The sequence below is a fragment of the Balaenoptera ricei genome, chromosome 19 (genome assembly GCF_028023285.1).
Source record: "Balaenoptera ricei isolate mBalRic1 chromosome 19, mBalRic1.hap2, whole genome shotgun sequence".
In the NCBI taxonomy this organism is placed as follows: domain Eukaryota; kingdom Metazoa; phylum Chordata; class Mammalia; order Artiodactyla; family Balaenopteridae; genus Balaenoptera; species Balaenoptera ricei.
The window spans coordinates 57,247,821-57,269,433 of NC_082657.1; the positions used below are offsets into that span (position 1 = coordinate 57,247,821).

The window sequence follows — 21,613 nt, forward strand, 5'->3', positions numbered from 1 at the left end:
TTATAACATTTCCAGGCCTGGGGAGACTGAGTCAAAGGCATGAATCTTTTAACATTAATCTTGGCCAGGTTTCCAGAAACCCTCTCTTTTTGAGTCTTTAGAGTTTAGTTGCTTCTTATCTGGGAATTAGGTTCTAAGATCAGTGCATTAGGTGAAAACTTCTTCGGTCAAAATACCCCTTGCGAAAGCCCCTGAACCTTCGGGGGCGGGGGGTGGTCACTGGAATTGCATTCCTCAGGGTGAGGCTCACGGGCTGAGTCCTGCAGGGGGGCCAGCAGACCTATGGGCTGGGAGCAGGTTGTCTCTGTGGACATTTCTTTCCCCCTTTGCCCTTTGCCCCCTCGGCATATGACACTGACTTTGCATAGACCGAGTGTGCACTTCCTGTTCTTGCTCAGCCTGGCCTTCAGGAGGCGGGAGGGTCGGGCGTGCAGGTGGGAGGCAGGTGTGTGGTCCAGTTCTGTCTTCAGCAGGCATGCAAATAGGTTCCCTGCGGTCAGCAGTCCTGGCTCCAGCACGTCTTCGGACAGCCTGTGGGGGCTTTACCCACAGAGGTGCGCTGCCTGTCCTGCAGAAGTTCTGTTTCACTGGGTCTGGATGGGGATCATGAATTAGCATTTCTAACAAATTCCCAGCTGATGTTCATACTGGCGTTCCAGGGACCCTACTTAGAGAAGCAGGCTTCTAGAGCTGCACGGTCCACATGAGACTATTTAAATCTAAAGTAATTAAAATTAAATAAAAATTTAAAAATTCAGTTCCTTGGTCGCCCTAGCCGCATTGGACAGCCCCGATCCAGGACATTTCCATCATCCTAGAAAATTCTATCGGGCAGCGCTGAGGTTTGAATCTCAGCACTAACACTTACTGGTTGTGTGAGTTTGGGTAAGTTACTTAACTTCTCTGTGCCTTAGTTTCCTAATCTGTAAGAGAGATCATAGTTCCTACCCCCTGGGATTGGTTTGAAGGTTCAGTGGGTTCGTTTGTGAAGAGTGCTTGGCCAGTGCCTGGCTTACGGTAAACACTAACGAATGTTTATTACTGTTATAAGAAGCCGGGGGTGGTGGAGGTGTTGGTTACCAGCCTCAGGGTGGCAGGTAAGTTTCCTGGGGCTGCCAACCTCAGTTGTTTGGTAAAGGCTGCCCCAGGGTGCAGTGTTGTAGGATCTGGGACCATGCCAAGCTGAGGAGGGAAACTGACATGATTGTTTAGTGCCCGTGGGGAGGGGGTAGTTTTGGCCATCCTTCCCCAAAGGGATTGCCCTGCTTCCCTAACGCACTGTCGCAGGCTGAGCCTGCAGGAAACAGAATCTGAGACGTGGGTTTGTGTGCAGGAAGCTTATGGGGAGCGTATAGGGGTCCACACCTGTGAAGGCAGCTGGAGTCGTTGGATTGTGATGCAGTCACAGTCACGGCCTCAGCCGGCCCCGTGGAGAGCTCCGGGAGGCCCTGCAGAGCTGTCCTGAGTTACGGCCAGAGGGCAGGCCGTGATCTTGGCTGAGATCTGATGACACATCCTGGACGGGGAGAGGGGTGAAGTTGGGAGCTGCTGGCTTCCTGCCCGCCGGCGGCTCCGTGGGCCAGTCCTGGTCTACATGCCCAGAGCGGGGAGTGAGGGCGAGGCGCGGGCAGGGTAGTGGAGTGGCTAGCTCCCTGCACAGGAGCCCAAAGAAGCTCTTTGGCCCCCGCCTTTACCTGGGGGCTCAGTTGCTCCACTGTAAGGCGGGACCTTTGGAGCCGGTGGGCTCAGATGCCCCAGTGCGCAGATTCTCACGCCCCCGGGCCCTGTGTTTGCTCCGCTGGCCCCCCGGCAGCTGCACTGGCTCCCAGCTCCGCAGTCTCTGTGTTCCTGGGTGTGGGAAGGTTTCTTGGCCCCGTTTCTGCCTGGAAGTTCTGGGTTCCCCAGGGGACTCTGATCTCTTCCTTGGTCCTGGATGAGCCCCCTCGGCTACCGGCTTGGCCAGACCCTCTCCCTGCCTCGTTTTATAGAGCCATCCCCCGCCGCTCCTCTCCCTTCATCCTGCCCTGGCCAAGCTCTTCGTGGACACCCCGGGGGCAGGGTCCGAAAGGGGGTCTCAGCCAGCCTGCTCGCTTCTCTGCGCGGCCAGCGCCACCGGGCCTGCCGGGGGCTTTGTGCTGCCCTCACCGTCTCTCTGGGAAAGCCCTGGGTGCTGGCCGCAGGAGTGGTGGGAGGTGGGGAACACGTGGCCCATAAAGGTCTCCGATGTTAGGGAGAGACAGGGATGCTGGAGGTGGGGACACTGGGGTGGCCAGGAGTCCTCTTGGCGGTCTCCCGGGGCAGCTGCCAAGTGTGGCCTGCTGCTTCCTCCCGGGCGTGCTGGCAGAGGCCGAGTAGACCTTGTGGCGGAAGCTGGGCCGGTTTCTGCCCACAGCCCGGGCAGACTTCCTTCCTGGCCACGCACAGCCCCTTTCTAGTCTGATGTCTCCAAGAACGCAGAACAGTTTTCTTTGGCCACACCAAAGGCCCCCCAGCCCACCCTCTCTCGCTCTGCCGGACACTTGGCTCTGCAACCATGAGGGTCTGGATCTCATGCCCTTGACCCGCCACCCTCCGTCACTGTTCGTGGCGTTCCCTGAGAGGCTTCACGTGCAGTGGTTACAGGCAGACCCGGAGGCAGGCTGCCCTGGGGTCCGCCTCCGCCGCGTGCTAGCACCCAACGTCTCTGAGCCTCGGTTTCTTCACCTGCCACGTGGAGTGATAATGGTGCCCACCTCCTCAGGTCGTCAGACCAGCTCCGACCTTGAGCCGCATACCCTGGCCCCATCCCCGTTGCCTGTTCTGAACCCTGGGGCTCGAGAATGCATACTGTGTAGCGGGTCAAGTGTAGCGAGGGGCGAGGTGACGTCATTGCCTGGAGATCCCCGGGGCGGCCTGGCACATAGTAGGTGTTCAGAGAAGTTTGGCTCCTTCCCCTCCCTGTCTCTGGCCTTCAGTGACCTCCTCTTGGTTGGAACCCCGGTGACATTTCGTATCTGCCGAGGTCATCTGACACCATGTCTGCCCACACTGCGAATCTCCAACGTGATCCGTGTCCACGGCCACCCCTGAAGGGTGGAGACCAGCCTTGCACATCGGCTGTCTTGATCCCAGAGTCTCTGTTCCCAGTTAGCGCTCACTAACAGCTGTTGGCGGGTCTTCTCATAGAGATGGGAGCTGACGGGAGTAGCCAGATCCTCCACTGTTGACACCCCTCAAGGCTGACGGGGCTGGGGTTCCCCTCTTTTGCAGCATCAGCCTCCGAGAGTTGAAGACCATCTTGCCCCTGGTCAACTTCAAAGTGAGCAGCGCCAAGTTCCTCAAAGATAAGTTCGTGGTAAGTTTTGTAGCTCAGCCTGGCGATTTTGTGAACCCAGGGCTATGTGTGCCTTTCCCATGAAGCCACTACGTGCCTTTGAGCTCCATTGAATGGTGCCCAGGGAAGTCCCCCACCTCCAAATTCATCCATCTTTGTCCGGATGGAGGGATTGTGTGAAGATCTTAGGCCTGTTTTCTCAGTCGTGGCAGAGGACGTCATCCACGAAGACCATGTTCACCGAGCTGCTTGACTTGGGACATTTCCACCAGTCCAACTCTCCCTTTCCCTCACTACCCCACAGCCTGTTTTCCTTTTAATAATATGAACACATGTGTTTCTTTTGGAAAATATTATGAAAGATTCCTTATGTAGGTTGCCAGGGACGTGGCATTTTGTATGCAAGTCCTGATAGCGTAGTTGTCAAAGGTGACTCTTCTCTGCCCTTCCCCTCTCCTCGCACCCACCCCTCCCTTCATCCACTGTTCCTTCCTCCCACCCATCCTCCCATCCCTCCATCCCTCCTTCCGCCCATCATTTAATTTGTTTATGTTCTTGTGTAATTAAGCCGTTGGTAGATGTGCGGCAGGTCATTCCCTGAGTGATGGGATAGCGTAGGTCAGGTGGGGCTCTTCTGAAGGGTGTAAGGATGGAGGTGTTCCATAGGCATTCTTTCTGGCCTTCAGAGAGATACTGACTCTCGTCAAGGAACCCAACAACATTCCATCCCAATAGTCCCGGTTGGTGGACTCGCAGGGGCATGTCACAGGATTCCTCAGCTGAAGAAGCTCATTCATTTTTATACCAGTGAGCTCCCGGAACAGTTAACCCACTTTATGGCTTATCAAGCCATCTTTTGGCCCACCCCATAATTCGAACTAGTCCAAGAAGGCAAAATCAGAGAAGGGTGGGGGCTGACAGAAGAGAGATGGGAGAGGCATTTTCCACTGACAGCCACGTAGTTGGAATTTTGTTCTTTATCAAGCCTTTACCAAGCAGGTGCTACGTGGATGTTATCTGGTTTGGTTTCAAGGAAGTCCGAGGAGGGTAATGGTGGTTCTCCCATTTTACAGATGAAGAAACGGAGGGTCTGAGAGGGTCAAGTGATTTGCCCAAAGCTGTTAAGCCATTCAGGGGACAGACCTTGACTGGAGTTGAGCTCTGTTAATTCTAAAGGCTTGGTTCATTTTCTTATGCTTTTAAAAATGACCTATATGTACATACCCTATAAATATGTCTAGATTTGAAAGTGTCTTCTGCCCCCAAAAGGAGGAGTTCTGCATTATGGCTCTTGGAATTCTGGCTAAGATCCTTCCCTTTTGGGGAGTCAAAGGAAGGATCTTACCAGGGATCCCTGGTGGGTATGTTCTCCAGGCAGATAAATTAGGAAACTTGTGGACATTTGGGTTCAGAGGAATGCAAGTTTGATTCTAACTAGTGTTGTAGCGGAGCCATGGTATTTCTGTGAACAGGGAAGAGGCATTCTTGTGGTGGACAAGAAAACTCGTGTGGTCACTTTTTTTTTTATATTTACAGGAAATAGGCGCACACAAAGATGAACTCAGCTTTGAACAGTTCCATCTCTTCTATAAAAAACTTATGTTTGAACAGCAAAAATTGGTAAGATGATTCTTTTTTTCCCATTCACTTTTTGAAGGTTTTGATAGTCTTATTTTACCTTACTTTTAAAAATTGAAGTATAGTTGGGGTACAATATTATATGAGTTACAGGTGTACAATATGGTGATTCACAATTTTTAAAGGTTATACTCCATTTATAGTTATTATAGAATATGGGTTATAGCCCCTGTGTTGTACAATATATGCTTGTAGCTTATTTTATATGTAGTAGTTTGTACCTCTTAATCCCCTACCCCTATACTGCCCCTCCTCCCTTCCCTCTCCCTACTGGTAACCACTAATTTGTTCTCTATATCTGTGAGTCTGTTTCTTTTTTTGTTATATTCACTAGTTTGTTGTATTTTTTAGATTCCACGTGTAAGTGATATCATATAGTATTTGTCTTTCTCTGTCTGACTTATTTCACTTAGCATGATACCCTCCAAGTCCATCCGTGTTGTTGCAAATGGCAATTATTTCATTCTTGTTTATGGCTGAGTAGTATTCCACTGTGTGTGTGTGTGTGTGTGTGTGTGTGTGTGTGTGTGTGTGTATATCTGTATATCTATCACATCTTCTTTATCCATTCATTTGCTGATGGACACTTAGGTTGCTTCTGTATCTTGACAATTATTAATAATGCTGCTATGAACATTGGGGTGCATGTGTCTTTTCGAATTAGTGCTTTTGTTTCTTTCGGATATATACCCAGGAGTGGACATGCTGGGTCGTATGGTAACTCTATTTTTAGTTTTCTGAGAAACCTCCGTACTGTTTTCCACAGTGGCTGCATCAGTTTATGTTCCCATCAACAGTGTAGGAGGGTTTCCTTTTCTCCACACCCTCCCCAGCGTTTGTTATTTGTGTTCTTTTTGATGATGGCCACTCTGATGAGTCTGAGGTGCTATCTCATTGTGGTTTGGATTTACATTTCCCTGATGATTAGTGATGTTGAGCATCTTTTCTTGTGCCTTTCGGCCATCTGCATGGGTGAGATGATTCTTGAGCAAATGATCGAATGATGTTTTTGTTTCCCCTGTGTTTCAAAGTCCGGCATGTTCCTAAGAGACCCGTGAGAAGTGTTCTGTCTCCCTTCTAGTCAAGGAAATATCAAGTGGGAATGGCAGTGACATCATATTTTCATGTATTAGATTGGCAGAAGTTTTAAATGTGATAGAGCTATGGGGACAGTGTGGGGAAATGGTGCTCTCATACCTTCGTGGTGGGAGTATGAGTGGCCGTCAGTCTGATTGGAATTTAGTCTGAGCCTATTAAAGTAAAAAAAGTTCAACTAACTCTATCATCTTGTTCTGGAAGGAAATTTACCATATTATTAATAGTAACTATCTCTGGGTTGAGGGATTTTTGTGTGTTGTTCTTTTTATACTTTTATTCCTTGTTAATGAGAATATGTTTTTTGATTAAGATAATATGCTATTGGGACTTCCCTGGGGGCACAATGGTTAAGAACCCGCCTGCCAATGCAGGGGACACAGGTTTGAGCCCTGATCCGGGAAGATCCCACATGCCACGGAGCAACTAAGCCCTTGCGCCACAACTACTGAGCCTGTGTTCTGGAGCCTGTGAGCCACAACTACTGAGCCCGCGTGCCACAACTACTGAAGCCCGCGCGCCTAGAGCCCATGCTCCGCAACAAGAGAAGACACAGCAGTGAGAAGCCTGCGCACCGCAATAAAGAGTAGCCCCCGCTCGCTGCAACTAGAGGAAGCCCGCGCGCAGCAACGAAGACCCAACGCAGCCAAAAATAAATTTAAATAAATAAATTTATTAAAAAAAAGATAATATGCTATTTTAAAATTAAATTAAGATGTGCATACGTTTTGACCTGACAGTGGCCTTTTGGGGGCTCTGTTTTAGAGAAATGAAAGCACTGAGACCTAAGAGTGTATCACTAGATTGTTTATTGCAGCATTACTTACGCCGGCAAAATACTTGGGAGCCATCTGAATGCCTCTCAGTAGAGCAAAAGCTGGGTAAGCTATGGTCCATCCATACTATGCGACACTGTGCAGCTGATTAAGAAGCCTGAGTCCGTTGTGTTTCTGTCCATCTGGAGGGATGTTCATGGTATTTTGTGAGGAAAACCAGCTGCAGATTCATGCAAGGAGCTAGGTCTGATTTTTTGGTAACAAACAGTACTCCTCCTATATATGTTTGTGAGTGTTTTTATGAACAAGGAGAAGGTATGGAAGAGTACACACACCTCACATTTAATGTTTTTTTTTAATAGATTACTGTGGTTTATTTTATTTATTTTTGGCTGCATTGGGTCTTCATTGCTGCACACGGGCTTTCTTTAGTTGCAGCGAGCGGGCCTGCTCTTCATTGTGGTGCGCAGGCTTCCCGTTGCAGTGGCTTCTCTTGTTGCGGAGCATGGGCGGAGCATGGGTTCCAGGCACGCGGGCTCGGTAGTTTTGGCAGGTGGGCCCTAGAGCACAGGCTCAGTAGTTATGGCTTGCGGGCTCTAGAGCACAGGCTCAGTAGTTGTCATGCACGGGTTTAGTTGCTCCGCGGCGTGTGGGATCTTCCCGGACTAGGGCTCGAACCCGTGCCCCCTGCATTGGCAGGCAGATTCTTAACCACTGCGCCACCAGGGAAGTCCCTCACATTTGATGTTGATTTTGTGTATGTCCTGGAGGGATTTGGAACGATGCTCAGGAGAGATAATTAAATTTGTCTTTGCACCACTCCGTTTTCAACTTGTTCCAAGTAGCACATTACTTTTGCAATAAAAAAAAAAAAATGTCCCATAAAGCATAAGGCTTAAAAAGGGAGGCTTTCAGTTCAGTGCAGGGAGCACCGTGCCTGGTGGGTGGTTACTGCTGTTACTGTTGGAAAAGGGCTTTGCAGGGTGCCGAGGTGGGTCCAGAGCAGAGCTACGAGGGAGCAGAGAGTGGGTAGAACTTGCAGCAAGACGGATCTGCTTTCTTCGGCTGTGTGATCTTGGGCCAGCCACTGACCACTCCCAGCCTCGGTCTTCTCATCCGTGCAATCGGGGCTATGATTCCTGCCCCACTGGGCTCTGGGGAGGACTGACGAGGGATTGGAGGTCAAGAGTGCAGGCATTTTAAAGTGATGAGTGTGAAAGTCAGTTATCAGTTGCCTTCTGCCTGCAGGCTGGCCGCAGGGTGAGGCCTCTTGATAGGTGACCACTGGCCTTGGGACTTCGGATGTCTCTGAGGTAGAGAAATGAGAGAAGCATTTCTTGTCTGCCTAGATTGGGGGAAAATACATTATTTCATAGAGTAAAAGATTCAGTTGCAGTGTGTTCACTTTTCCACACAAATGGTAATTAGTTCTTGTTTTGCCAAATAGAGTAGAAAGATCGTAGGCTTTGGGAGTTGAAAGACCTGGATTCCAGCCCCAACTTGACCTCTAACTGACCAAGTGATTTTGGGGAAAGCCATCTTTTCCCCCGTCACTCAGCCTCCTCTGTAAAATGAAGGTATTAAATCAGGTCATTGGTTATACAATTTTAAAGCTATCTAACCCCGCTCCCCTTTTTTATACGAAACCTTAATTAAGAAAACTGCTGCATAAAAGCGGATCAAAACACTTTTTACGTTAAAAGCTATAACTTTCATTTATAATCAATTCTTGAGAGCAATGAAAATGTTGTGATGATAGTATATAAATGAAATCCAGAATAATGACAATTGCTGTCTTAGGCAGTTGACCAGGACTGAGAAAAACTTGATTCACTCAAGATAAGTAGTTGTAAAAAACAGGTTTTATAATCGTTTGTCTGGAAATTTCGAGATACTGTCTCATCAGGCAGAGAGCAGGCAAAGCTTGGGAATAAGGTTCCCATAAAAGCTGTTGCATCTGCCAATACAGGTTACCCACCACTGATGATCTCCACCGTGATAAAATTCCACATAAGAGCGCTTTTCATTGTGGTTCTTTCTAAAGCTTATGTATGTGTGTTTGAGAGGGAGAAGGAAGAGAAAGAAATTTGAGTCAGATTTCTGCAGAACCCCTGAGTCCTCCGGGGGTACCCTAGATGGCCCAGTTTTGGGAAAAAACATCTGTACGTACCAGAGGTTACCCTGGTGGCCAGAGCGCCACATTCAGCCAGCATTCGGTTGTACTTGGCCTAATGGTTTAAATGTTTTTTAAATGAACTGCCTACATTTAAAACTTGGGAGATTTCTTATTAAGATCCAGATTTTTCATTTCTCTTGGGGGAAAAAAAAAAAATCGAGATCTGGCTATATTTGGCAACCTCTGAGCGGAGGGAAGCATGCTTTCTCTGGTTTGCCCCAGCCCTTCCCCCAACCCCCCATCCAGCTCTCTCTGCTAATTTATGTCACCTACCCAGTCCCCAAGACCTTCTGGGTCAACAGTCTCTCCATCATTGGAGGGTATAACTGTCCAGTCTGGCCACCGCATATTTTAATTCAGTGACTTGGAATTTGAATAACAAAGCCCCAGGCTCTATAGATAGTTACTGGCCAACTTGAGAAGCCTCACTGCTCTTGTGTAGGTAAATGCTTCTCCCCTGTCAGCATATCATTTACTTACTGAGCTCCTCACTGGAAGCTCAGGGCAGAGAAAAGCATTGCCTCTGTGCTGTTAGGGGCGCAGTTGGCTTTCTTGGGCTCCTTGGGGAGACGGCCATTCACGGTGATTGACGATACCCAGACCTAAATCCAGGGAGTGGGGTCCTGCTTATCAGTCGCTATAGGTTTCCAACTTGAAGTTGCCAATCCCTCCTTGTGTCTAACCACCCGCTTACGTTGCTGCTGTGAAGCCTCAAAGCTTCCAAAAGTTTGGCAGCAGCAGGAAGATAAGAAATTTAATTCCATGTGTGTCCCCCTGGGGAGGGGATATATCTCTAACTAGGCTGTCATAACAGTGTTGTGAATAAAGATCAGAGCTAACATCTCCTAAGTGTGAACTCTGTGCTGGGCGCTGTGCTATATGTCCTACATACATTTAATTCTCCTGGCAACCCTGTGGGAGAGGTACTGTTATTACCCTCATTTTGTGGATGAAGTTGCTGACGCTCAGGTTACTTGCTGGAGGTCATGAGGTTAGTAAGCTGCAGAGCTAGAACTTGAGTTCTGTGCTCAGCTTCGCTGCCCACCCACTGATACTTCTTTTTAATTTTTTAAACTTTGGTATTAAGGGAAATTTCAAACAGAGACAAGCAGAGATAATAGTATAACAAACCCCCAAGCACCTGGCAGCCAGTTTTCAGCAATGGTCAACATGGTCATCTTATTTCATCTATGCCCATACCCACCTCCCTCTTCTCAGATGGTTTTGAAGCAAACCTAAGACATTGTGTTTTTTCTTCCTTAAATATTTGAATCTAATACCCAGCTTCATCACTGCTACTTTGCTGCCTCCCCAGCAAACCTGTGAAGTACCCCCTTGGATACTGGAGGCTGGGGGTCTGGCATTTACAGGCCCTGATTATACATGAAGATGGTTGACTAATATCACTCTTGCTCTCGGCCCAGGACTGGAGTTTCAGCCCCATGGGATTAGGTGGTGGGGTTACTGTTGATTCATCTGTTGTTACCCCCTGCCGTTTCACGTGCTCTCTTCTTGGTACCCTCTAGTAGACTACTTTGGAAATGCGTTAGGGTTCTGTATTACTTATGAATTGCTTACGTATTACGTGTGTGAGTTCTGTATTGCTGGCATGTACGTAACAGTATTACCGCGATGCACGTTTGCTCTCTCAGTTTCTGGGGCTCAGGCATCCAGGTGTGCCTTAGCTGGATTCTCTGCTTTGGGGTTTCACAAAAAGCTGCGTTTAAGATTTCCACTGAGGCTGTGGTCTCATCTGAGGGTCAGATGGGAAAAGGTCGGCTTCCGTGCTCATGCGGTGATAGCAGCATTCAGTTCCTTGCAGTTGTAGGACTGAGGGCTCCAGCTTCTTGTTGGCTGCCCGCAGCTTCTAGTGGCTGCCCACGGCTTCTCCACGGATGGGGCTCCCTGCATGGCTGTCTGTTTCCTCAAAGCCAGCAAGACAGGTTCTCCAAGCATATAAAAGCATCCTCATGTAATCATATGCACATAATGGTGTACATCCATCACCTCTGCAAGTTACAGGGATAAGGCAAGGGTCTGAATACCAGGAGGTGGAGATCCTGGGGCCGTCTGTCCACCATGGGTTCCCATGAACCCAAGTCTGAGTTGCTCTCCAGAAGCTCACAAATAATCAGTAATAGGCTCACAAATTATGTCCAGTGCAGTTGAAAGAACAAATGCCTTCCCAGCCTTGCAAGGTGCCAGGGAACATAAACACACGCAGCCCTCTGCCTTCCCATTACTATCCCACTGGGGTCTGAATATAGGTGATTTCTGTTGCTTGTTTGCCTGTTGAAGTAGAAAACAACTCTGCTATAATTTAAGGTGGCACTGATTTTCCTTTAGCGTTGCTTTTAGCTAGGAGCAACGTTAAATTTCCTGACTGTTGTGGGGTGACGGTAGCTATCCTAGATGGTTGTTACGAAGATTAAAAGAACTGGTAGAAGAAAAAAGAACCGGAAGGTCTCAGTCACCCAGCAGAGGGTCTGGCATACAAAGCTGCCGTCAGAATGTGGTATCTACTGTCGCCGTCAGCCTGTCTTTACGAGGCAGAATCTCCCCGGGAGGACGTGGGGGCAGCTGGCCTCTGGTGCTCCTGCTCTCCGTCCTGTTTCTAAAAGACCATCTTGGACATGGAAACAACCTAGATGTCCATCAACAGATGAATGGATAAGGAAGATGTGGTACATATACACAATGGAATATTACTCAGCCATAAAAAAGAATGAAATAATGCCATTTGTAGCAACATGGATGGACCTAGAGATTCTTATACTCAGTGAAGTAAGTCAGAAAGAGAAAGACAAATATCATATGATATCACTTATATGTGGAATCTAAAATGTGGCACAACTGAAGTTATGTACGAAACAGAAACAGACCCACAGGCATAGAGAACAGACTCGTGGTTGCCAAGGGAGAGGGGAGGGGGAGTGGGGGAGGGAAGGATTGGGGGTTTGGGATTAGTAGATGCAAACTATTATATAGAGAATGGACAGACAACGAGGTCCTACTGTATAGCACAGGGAACTATAGTCAATATCCTGTAATAAACCATAATGGAAAAGAACATATAGATATCTATATAGATATATTTGTATAACTGAATCACTTTGCTGTACAGCAGAAATTAACACAGCATTGTGATCTTCAATAAAATAAATTTTTAAAAAAAGACCATCTTGGTCACAATCAGTGGATTTCCCAGCATGTCCTTTGATACCTCATGTACTGAAGCAGAAGGCTAGGCAGCCCTCGACAGGAAATTTGTTTCTGGTATCTGGATACATTTTACTACAAGCAAAGTAATGCGTATTCAGTCCATAAAAGTTGGAAGTGCATTATAAAATCGAAAGGAAATTAAAATACCTGCAAACCTACCCATGATTATACCTGCAATTATACATTCAATAAGAAGTTTGATGTTTACTCTTCCAGATTTTCCGTGGGTGCGAGCGTGTGGGAAGAGAGCGACTAACGTTCTGTCATGTGTTGGTGGAGGAGTCTAGGGAATATCACAGACTATCCTCATCAGTGGTCAGGGGAGAGGAGGGTCCACAGTGCAGAAGTTAGCAGTGAATCTGTTTAGCTTTCCTGTCACTGCAGTTTGTCCCCATGGCCGCTTCACATGACCTGCAAAGCACAGAGAGTGTGTAGGGCAAGTTACAGCCCCAGGGGATGTGATCACCCACAACAACATGGGAAGATGCAATTTCCTGACCTTAGGTGGACCTCGGGGCCTCTGGGCCGTCATTTCTGTCCCCTCCCTTTGGCTTGGCCCCTTCCCTTGTCTAGCTGGTAACTGCCTCTTCTCCCGAGGACCAAAAGTCATAGGTTTACTTTTCCCTGTAGCCTTTTAATTTAGTTTCCCTGTAGCCTTTTACTTTTCCCCAGAGAAATTAATTTATTATTTTAGTCATCCATTCAATAAATGGGTGACTCAAGAAGGCACAGTGGTCAACTAAACAGACGTCACCCTGACCTTATTGAGCCTTTATTGGGGTCGCAGGGCGTCAGAGGTGTTGCCCAGAGTCACAGAGGGCTGAATGCCCTGGCTTGGTAGGATTTGGCCATGTAACCGTACACGGTAATGCGAAGATAAATTAATTGCTGCCTCCTCTGTGTGCTCATAGTATCTAGAGCATTCTGCCCTCATGGCTAGGATGTTGTCATTTACTTTATGTGCCTTTGCACATACTGTGTGGGGCAGTGGCAATTGACCAGGGTGGACCTGGGTTGAAATTCTGGCCCCTTGACATTCTTGGTATATAACCTTGGAACAATTATGTGTGCTCCTTGAGCCCGTTTCTTGCTTCTGAAACAGGGTTTATTTTACTGCTTTCCTAATAGGATTGGCACGAGGACTAACTGAGATCGGGGCTGCTCTGCATCAGCTCGCAAACATGCCCTGTCCGTTTCCCAGGGCGGCCGTAACAAAGGACCCGCAACTGAGTGGCTTAAAAGAGCAGAACTTTATTCTCTCACAGTTCTGGAGGTTAAGTCTGAAGCCAGGTGTGGGCAGAGCCACACCCCTTCTGATGGCTCTAGGGGACGATCTGTTCCTTGCCTCTCTCCAGCCTCTGCCATTTGCTGGCCATCCTGGGTGCTCCTTGCCTTGTAGATGCACCTCTCCGGTCTCTGCCTCCATCATCCCATGGGCACCGTCTCTGTGTGTGTCTGTCTGCAAATCTCCCTCTTTGTAAGGACTCCATTCATTGGATTTAGGGCCACCCTAATCTAGCATGACCTCAACTTAACTTGATGGCATCTTCAAAGACCCTATTTCCAAATAAGGCTGCATTCACAGGTGGTGTCAGGACTTGGACATGTCTTTTGGGGGATGCAGTTCTACCCAGAACACATGCTGCACATTCTTCCTTCTTTAGAACATCCTCCTGACACAGCTCCCCCTTCCGGCTGCTGCCCCATTTCTCTGACCCTGTAGAGTGACCCATTCCAGGAGTGCCATCGACACCACCGTCTGCACTTCCTTCCCTCCCTCCACCTCTGGAGCCCATTGCAGTCGAGTTTCCATGCCTCCTATGCCACAGCAGTTCATCTTGTCACATCACCATTGACCTCCGCCTTGACCAGTACAGTGGTCTATCCTCTGGTCTTTGTTTTGTTCGCTCCGTGGCATGTGAGCCACGTGACAGTGGGTCACTCTCTCCTTGATATTGTCACTTGGCTTTTGGATGCTGCACTGTCTTCCTTCTTCTCGTACCTCGCCTTCTGCTGGCTCTCAACCTCCTTGGCTGGGTCTTCAGTTTCTTGGCATCTAATGGTTGGCATGACCCAGGTGAGGCCGGTGCTTAGCTGGCAAGTGCTGAAACCAGTTGTTAAACTAGTTGCTGCCAGAGGGAGCTGGTGACTACCCTCTGCCCCACCAACCCGCTGGTCCCCAAGAGTCTTGAGTGGACCCCATGGGGGACCATCCAGTGCCCGTCAGCTCATCAGCCAGCCCCCTGCTCACACGCACTGGCGTGTCCTCAAGCGTCTGTGGCCAGAGATGGTGAGGGACAGCTTTCCCTGCAGTTATGCTGGCATCCAGGGGGAAAACGCCCAGTACCCGCTGCACCCCCAGAATGGCCTCCCAGCTGCTTTCAGGAAAAGACCCACCATGCTATTGCTGTTTTTTGTACATCCCTACCCAAAACTCAGTCCGCAGAGCTCTTGTCTTATCTGTGTACTCTTGGTGTGATCCTGTCTGGTCCCCCGGCTTCAAATAGCATCTTTATGCTGATTACTCCCAGAAACGTGTCTCCGGCCCCCACGTCTCCCCTGAATGCCAGACTCTCCTGACTGACGGCTTGCCTTGCATCTCACACTAGAATGTCCAGAAGAGGCGTCGTGATACTCAGCACCGTACCCCCATCTCCATTGCTGTGAACCCATACCTGGCCGCCCCACTGGGAGGGCCCAGGAATCATCTTGATTCCTCTCTCCCACTTCCCATGACCCCTGCCCCCCAGTGCATTCTGCCCATCTCCTAACATATCCTCAGGCAGCTTGGCCTTTGAATTCTGAGAGAACTGGCTTTGCTTCCATGTGTGCTACCTGAGTGGTGAGCCCTGGGCTGGTCATATTTGCCTCTTTGATTTTAGTCCGTTCTCTGCCCTGCTCTGTACCCCGAGGGACTGATTCTTACAAACAAGTTCCCAGGCACCTCTGCCTCCAGGGGGTTCGGCAAATGGGGTGACAGGAGATTGCAGGCAGAGGAGTGGGGAAGCTGAGGCGTCGCTCCCCATCTTTCCTGGCTCTGGAGCATCTCCACAGTAGAGGCACCTCCTCCTTCACCCCAGCTCCTCATGTAGCTTAAAGGGGTGCAGCTTTTTCTGTACATCATTGCAAGGCAAGGAAAGGAAGGGGCTGGCTTTAAGAACCACGTGGAGTGGACAGTTGAAGGGGGGTCACAGATGACCTTTCTCCAGATGTAGGGAAACCAGTTTTTTGTTTTTTGTTTTATTTATTTATTTATTTATGGCTGTGTTGGGTCTTCGTTTCTGTGTGAGGGCTTTCTCTAGTTGCGGCGAGCGGGGGCCACTTCATCGCGGTGCGCGGGCCTCTCACTATCGCGGCCTCTCTTGTTGCAGAGCACAGGCTCCAGACGCGCAGGCTCAGTAATTGTGGCTCACGGGCCTAGTTGCTCCGCGGCATGTGGGATCTTCCCAGACCAGGGCTCGAACCCGTGTCCCCCTGCATTGGCAGGCGGACTCTCAACCACTGCGCCACCAGGGAAGCCCCGGGAAACCAGTTTTGGGATTTGGGTTTGGAAAGGATCCGGCCTTAAGCACCAGATTGACCCAGTGATCTAAGGGCCAAATGACTCCAGATAACAAACAGCTGGCACTGCCTAAAATCCCTTTTCTTTTTAAAATAAATAACCATGCTGTAAATGACACATAAGTGAAAGGAAGTACTTCTAAGTCATTCTAAAAGAGTGACTCCTAATCTTTTTTCATGACCTACTTCTTTGAGATGCTCATTAAAGCTATGGATCACCTTTCCAGAAAAAAAAAAAAAAAATTTGCACAGACTTATGCAGATCTCCTGATTCTTCCCAGGGGCCTGTGGATACCGTTTCTAGAACGTTGAGTTTCCACGTCATCCTGGAGTGCAAGCAGGTTGGCAAGAGGACTCGGGGAATCTAGAGCAGGAGTTGTTTTATATCATTAGCATTTGTAACCTGCCAGGGGCTACGTTTCCATTTGTGCCCTGAATTACTCAAATGCTTATCCAATCGCAGTCTCATTAAAGATTATTTCAGTGATGCTACCTAACCAGAAATGGACGCAGCATGGGTGTGCGTGTGTGTGGCGTGTGTGTGCATGCATGCATGCGTGTGCGTGCACGTGGAAAATGCTTGGCCAGTGAGCTGGTGCGAGTGGAGGCTGGGGGTTGGGGGACCCCAGACCTTCCTGGTGGCGGAGCTCGCCATCCTTCCATCAGTGGTTGGGAGACCAGTAGGCCATGAAGTGTAGGACCAGAGCTGTACAATATTTGTTTCTTTCTCTTGAATTCAAGGATTAGAAATGAGCTTATTGAAACATTAAGGATTGGAAATGGACCAGTGAGGGTGCAGAAAAGGGTGTGCATTCTCTGGTGGGCATGCTGGTCAGGACAGCTGTTTTGAAAGCAATTTGGTGAATCTGCCGAAGTACACACCCCGTGTCCAGGCATTTTCCTGCCCAGGAATCTACCCAGTGGAAACGCTGGCACAAGTGGACAAAGATATATATGTATGAACATTCTTTGTAATACTGGATACAATAGCAGAAAATTGAAAGACAGACATACTATGGAATACAGTGTGGGTTTTGAAAGTAGTGAGGTAGGGCGATTTGAGGCTGATGAATAATACGTAAAGCTTGAAACAACAGCAAAAAGTTGAGAGACATAGATGTAATATAGTATGATAAGATAGAATTAAATGAACATCCATAAAACAAACTCTAGACGGAGACCTGCCAAATTATCGAGTGATTGCTTTTCAGAAAAAAGACTTTGCAGGGGGTGAGGAAGACTTCCACCTTTTGTGTAAAGATGTAAATATTTGAACATTTGCAAGTCACATAAATGACAATGATAATTTTTTAACGACAAAAAAATCTCTATTTGCATTAAGTGGCTCGACTTGTCTAACGTTCTTGTTTCATGGGTGTGTCCCTTCTGTTTTCTATTTTAGATTCTTGACGAATTCAAAAAGGATTCCTCCGTGTTCATCCTGGGGTGAGGCACCTCTGCGGCGTTGTTGTTCTGGGTGGTGGTGCCGGGCGTTGGTGCCCTTGTGGGTCCTCCCAGCCTTGCCATCGGAACTCCAGGAGGTCACCTCTCCGGCAGGCACTGGTGGGGTCCCCCTATTGGGGAACTGGCCATCCCAAGCCTGTGCCACGAATAAACATGCACAGCAGCAGGGCTTGTGGAATGTTGGGAGGGTGGCCCAGAAGGTTCTGTAGAGAAGCCTGCTTGCTTCAGGACCTCCTTTCCCAGAGGTGAGTTGGGGAAATTGCTGGCTAAGCAGAGTGAACTGAATTCAGGTGAGTCGAAGCATATCAAGTGCTTCATGTGGTGCGTGGCAGGGCCCGTAAATAGTGATAATGATACTATTATTAAAACCTAAGTGCTGCAGGACTTGTCAGGACCTCTACTACACTTACTAATCCCCCTAATTATAAAGTGTTCTATGTCCTCCAAGCCTGTCTACCTGGGAGAAATGTTTGCCGTGGAGTTAATAGCGCCTGGAATGTGATTTGCGGCCCGCTGACCTGGGCCTGCTTTTTGGAAGCAGCCCTCATTGATGAGGGTGCCCTGGCAGCTGTTCCCTCTGTTACATTCTAATCCAGAAACCCCAAGACTCCAAAATGTATATAAGACGAATCCAATTCTTATGTGGTATTTTAATGAAAAGATTAGTGCTGGACCATGAGGCTGGTTAGGAAAGAAGGTTAGAAACGCACTCAGAGACAACAGACTTTTGGACCCTGAGTGTTTAGTAAAGGGAGAAAGCCTAAAGCGTGTTTTATCTCCTGTATTTCAAAAGAGACCACCCCCCCCTTCCACCCCCGCTGCATGTGCTCAGGGAAAAGTCCAGATTTCCCCGGAATGCCCTGCTCTGCGGGATACACTTTCCGTAGCGAACAGGGTTGCCAGTCCAGTGCGGTTCTGGTTTTCTGGTAGCAATGAGCATCCTCTCCACGAGGCCATCAGTCAGCAAGCTGCTGGCCGAGGTGGCGTCTCCCTTTATTCAGGGTGAAGGGGTCCGTGTCAAATGGAAAACTCTCCCAGCAGCGGGCCTCTGCGGGCTCCACGGCTCTCGTCGTGCATGTTGCAGCTGATTCTCCATGTCCGCCAGGGCTGGGGGCTTCATCTGGCCCACACTCCTGCTTCAGAGCCCTCGATGGTTCAGCCAACTCTGGAGTCATTTCTCCAGCATCGCCTACCCCAAATGCTCTCCACATTCAGCTCTGCCCGGGCATTTGCTGTCCGCGCCTGTCCGTGCCCGCCCGCCTGCCCGCCCTCCCCCTTCCTTCTCCCTCCCCCTTCCTTCTCCCTTGCACCTGGACCACCGGGGAGCAGCTGAGTGTAGATTCCAGGGCCCAGTTCTCCCAGGTTCTGGTGTCAGGGCCCCTCTGAATCCTCCTGGGTCAGGGATGTCGTCTGGGTCACCTTTGTCTTCCTGTTGGCCAGCCTGCACCTGGCCCTGCGGGGGGACTCGGCAGGGTGTCCGGGTGGCCGTCCTGCTGGCTGGGATCGCCTCCTGACTGTTGGATGGCCCTCTCTCAACACCCTCCCTTTCCCCGAGGACAGCAACACCGACCGGCCGGATGCCTCCGCTGTTCACCTTCATGACTTCCAGCGGTTCCTCTTACATGAACAGCAGGTGAGAGGACAGCAGGGCCCCTGGGGTGGGGCTGCCCCAGCGGTTGCTCACCTTCTCACCACCTGCCGTCATGAAACAGGTGTCGTCTCCCTGCTCAGTGCTGCCGTGGGGGCTTAGACTCTGGAGTAAGATTGGCCTCTCATCAGCCCCTTTCCCAGGCCCCAGATGGAGGAAGGGAAGGAGAACACCCCAGGGCGGGCGGACGGTGTTCTCACCTGCCGGCTTCTGCTCCTCCCCCCAGCTCACCTCTGGTGTCGCTTCCCCAGGAAGCCTTCCCTGACTCGCGGAGGGTGTGACTAAGGTGGACGAGCCTGGGGGTCCTCTGGGGGATGAGGTGGCACAGCTGTCGTTAAACAAATGACGTGTGGACGTCTCCCGGAATGTTTGCGTGTGGGCTCCGAGCTGGTGGCTGAGTCAGAGTTTGTGGGGGGCAGTGGTCTTCTAGGGGACGGTTCTGCCCCAGGGCAATGGCTGCCCCTGGCATCTGGTGGGTAGAGGCCAGGTATGCTGCTCAACATCCACAGGTGCACAGGTCAGCCCCCCGCCCCCCAACAAGGAACTACCCAAACCCACATGTCAGCAGTGCCTCGGCTGAGAAACTGAGTTAGAGGGAGAGAAACCTGGCATCCTCTCACTAGCTGTGTGACCTTGGGCAGGTGGTTTGACCTTTCTGTGCCCCACTTTCCTCTTTAAGTGGGGATGAGAACCCTACCTCTCAGAATTGTGGGGATTAGACAAGATGGTCTTGATCTTTGTGTGTATGTATGAGTACGTATATATATGTGTAGTCACATATCCATTTCAAATTTTTATTTCTATCACTGGAGTTTCATTTATTCTCTTTATTTAGTTTTTTTAATAGACTCTTTCATAATAACAATATATAGTCTTTTTCATAGTAATATTCAGTTCATTTACTTTAAAAAAATACTTTGTATTGTAGAACATGTCAAACATACACAGAAGTAGACGGGCTGGCATCATAATCCACCCTGTACCCATCACTCTGATTACAAAGTTAAGAACATTTTGCCACTTTAATTTCATCCATCCTCCATCTCCATACCCACGTGTCTCCCTTCCCTTCCTTCCTTCTTCATTTCTTTGCTGGCAAATTCTAAAGTAAACCCCAGACTGTGTATCATTCCATTTGAAAATACTTCAATATGTCTCTCTTATGAAATGGACTTTTTTTTTTTTTTTTTTCAGAAAACATGGCCATATACCCCTGTTACACCTTTCACAATGAACACGAATTTCTTAGTGTCAGACAGTACACATCCCATGTTCAGATGTCACTGATTGTAGGGAAAATAACGAACAGACGCACACTTGCCCGAGGTGCAGAGGCGGTTAGCTGCTGTGGTTCATGATGAATGGTGACCGAGGACTTTGAGGTGTCACGCTCTCCCCACGTGGGGTGAATGGGAGTGACCAAGAGAAGGCTTCCTTGCCCCGCCTGAGACTACGACCCAGGGCAGGTGAAGCGAGGGGGGGATCCATGAATTCTGTTGAGCACGATCACATGCAAGGTGCGGTGCTGCCGGGAGAGTGAAGCAGAGAGAGAGGCACAGGCTGTTTGCTTTTCCCCCGTGCTCTTCCTTGTGCTGAATTATTCAGTTTTGTAGGGCGCCGTGGAAGTGAAACGGTTAAACTCCTGGAGACAAGTCGTCTTATATCCTGGAATCCACCACCTCGTGCTCAGTAATTTTATTCCAGGGGAAGGTCGCAGGCTTTCCCTACGCTGGCCCGGTGGCTGGGCTGCCCTCAGAGATCAGGGTTGTGGGCCGGGAGCAAGGTACAGGCCGTCAGGATCCCGCATCCGGGAGTTAGGACGCAGGCAGCCCACGAGCATCTGTGTGAGTGCGCGTGATGGGAACAAGATGTGCTGCCAGGGCTGGGGCCTCTGAGCCGTCCGTCCCGTGGACCCTGAGTGTCCCAGCTCCCAGCGCTCTGTGGGACGCTGGCATGGAGCAGAGTCAGTGACATAGGACGTCTGTTGGGGGTGGTGGATGCTCGTATGTGGAATATCCACTGTAGCACTTGGTGTGCGAATTAGTACAGGTTTGTAGAAGACACATTGGCAATACACAATTAAAATGCAAACTTTGAAAAAAGGTTTATATACTTTGATTAAATAATTGCTCTCCTAGGAACTTATCCTAAAGAAATAATGGCAGCATTTTGAATAGAAGTGAGAACTTGGAACTGATCTGAATTTCCATTCGGGGGCTGGTTAAATGTGCCGCAGTCCGGCCCTGGGAGGCATGGGTGACACTAACTGACCCGGAACTGATGTGCCTGCGTTGGTCTTGGGCTCATCATTAGGGCAACTTAATTAATGACTGAAGCCTCAGCTTTCTTATTTATATAACTGGAGAATAATATTGTATGTCCTGCCTAGGCTTGTGTGAGTTCTAAATGAGCCACCATGTGACAAGCGTGAGCACAGAACCCGGAGGGCTGCCCCTGCCCAGTGCTGACGGCCTCACCATGCTTGTTCCTCTCATCACTACTCTGATCATTTTCATTATTATATTGATAGTTGCCCAACTCAATACCCCACACCAAGTAGATACATTTTTCTACCCCCTCCCAGACTATTCATATTTTAAACTCCTTTAGGCAGAAGATTTCTTATTTACAGCCAGTGCAGTTCCAGGTTATAGCAGCTAAGTACCCATGTGTTTTTTTTTTTTAATTAACTAAGTAATTAATTAATTTGGCTGCATTGG

General features: G+C 49.1%; 1 protein-coding gene across 7 annotated transcripts in view; it reads left to right on the forward strand.

Annotated features, from left to right (window-relative positions):
• Positions 1–21,613, forward strand: part of PLCG2 (phospholipase C gamma 2) — a 202,115-nt gene that overhangs the window by 117,069 nt on the left and 63,433 nt on the right. For all 7 annotated transcript variants that reach the window (XM_059903784.1, XM_059903783.1, XM_059903787.1 and 4 more), the window contains 4 exons: positions 3,250–3,334; positions 4,850–4,933; positions 17,184–17,227; positions 18,806–18,878. In XM_059903784.1, the coding sequence (XP_059759767.1) occupies positions 3,250–3,334; positions 4,850–4,933; positions 17,184–17,227; positions 18,806–18,878 (286 nt within the window). The remainder of the gene's footprint in view (positions 1–3,249; positions 3,335–4,849; positions 4,934–17,183; positions 17,228–18,805; positions 18,879–21,613) is intronic.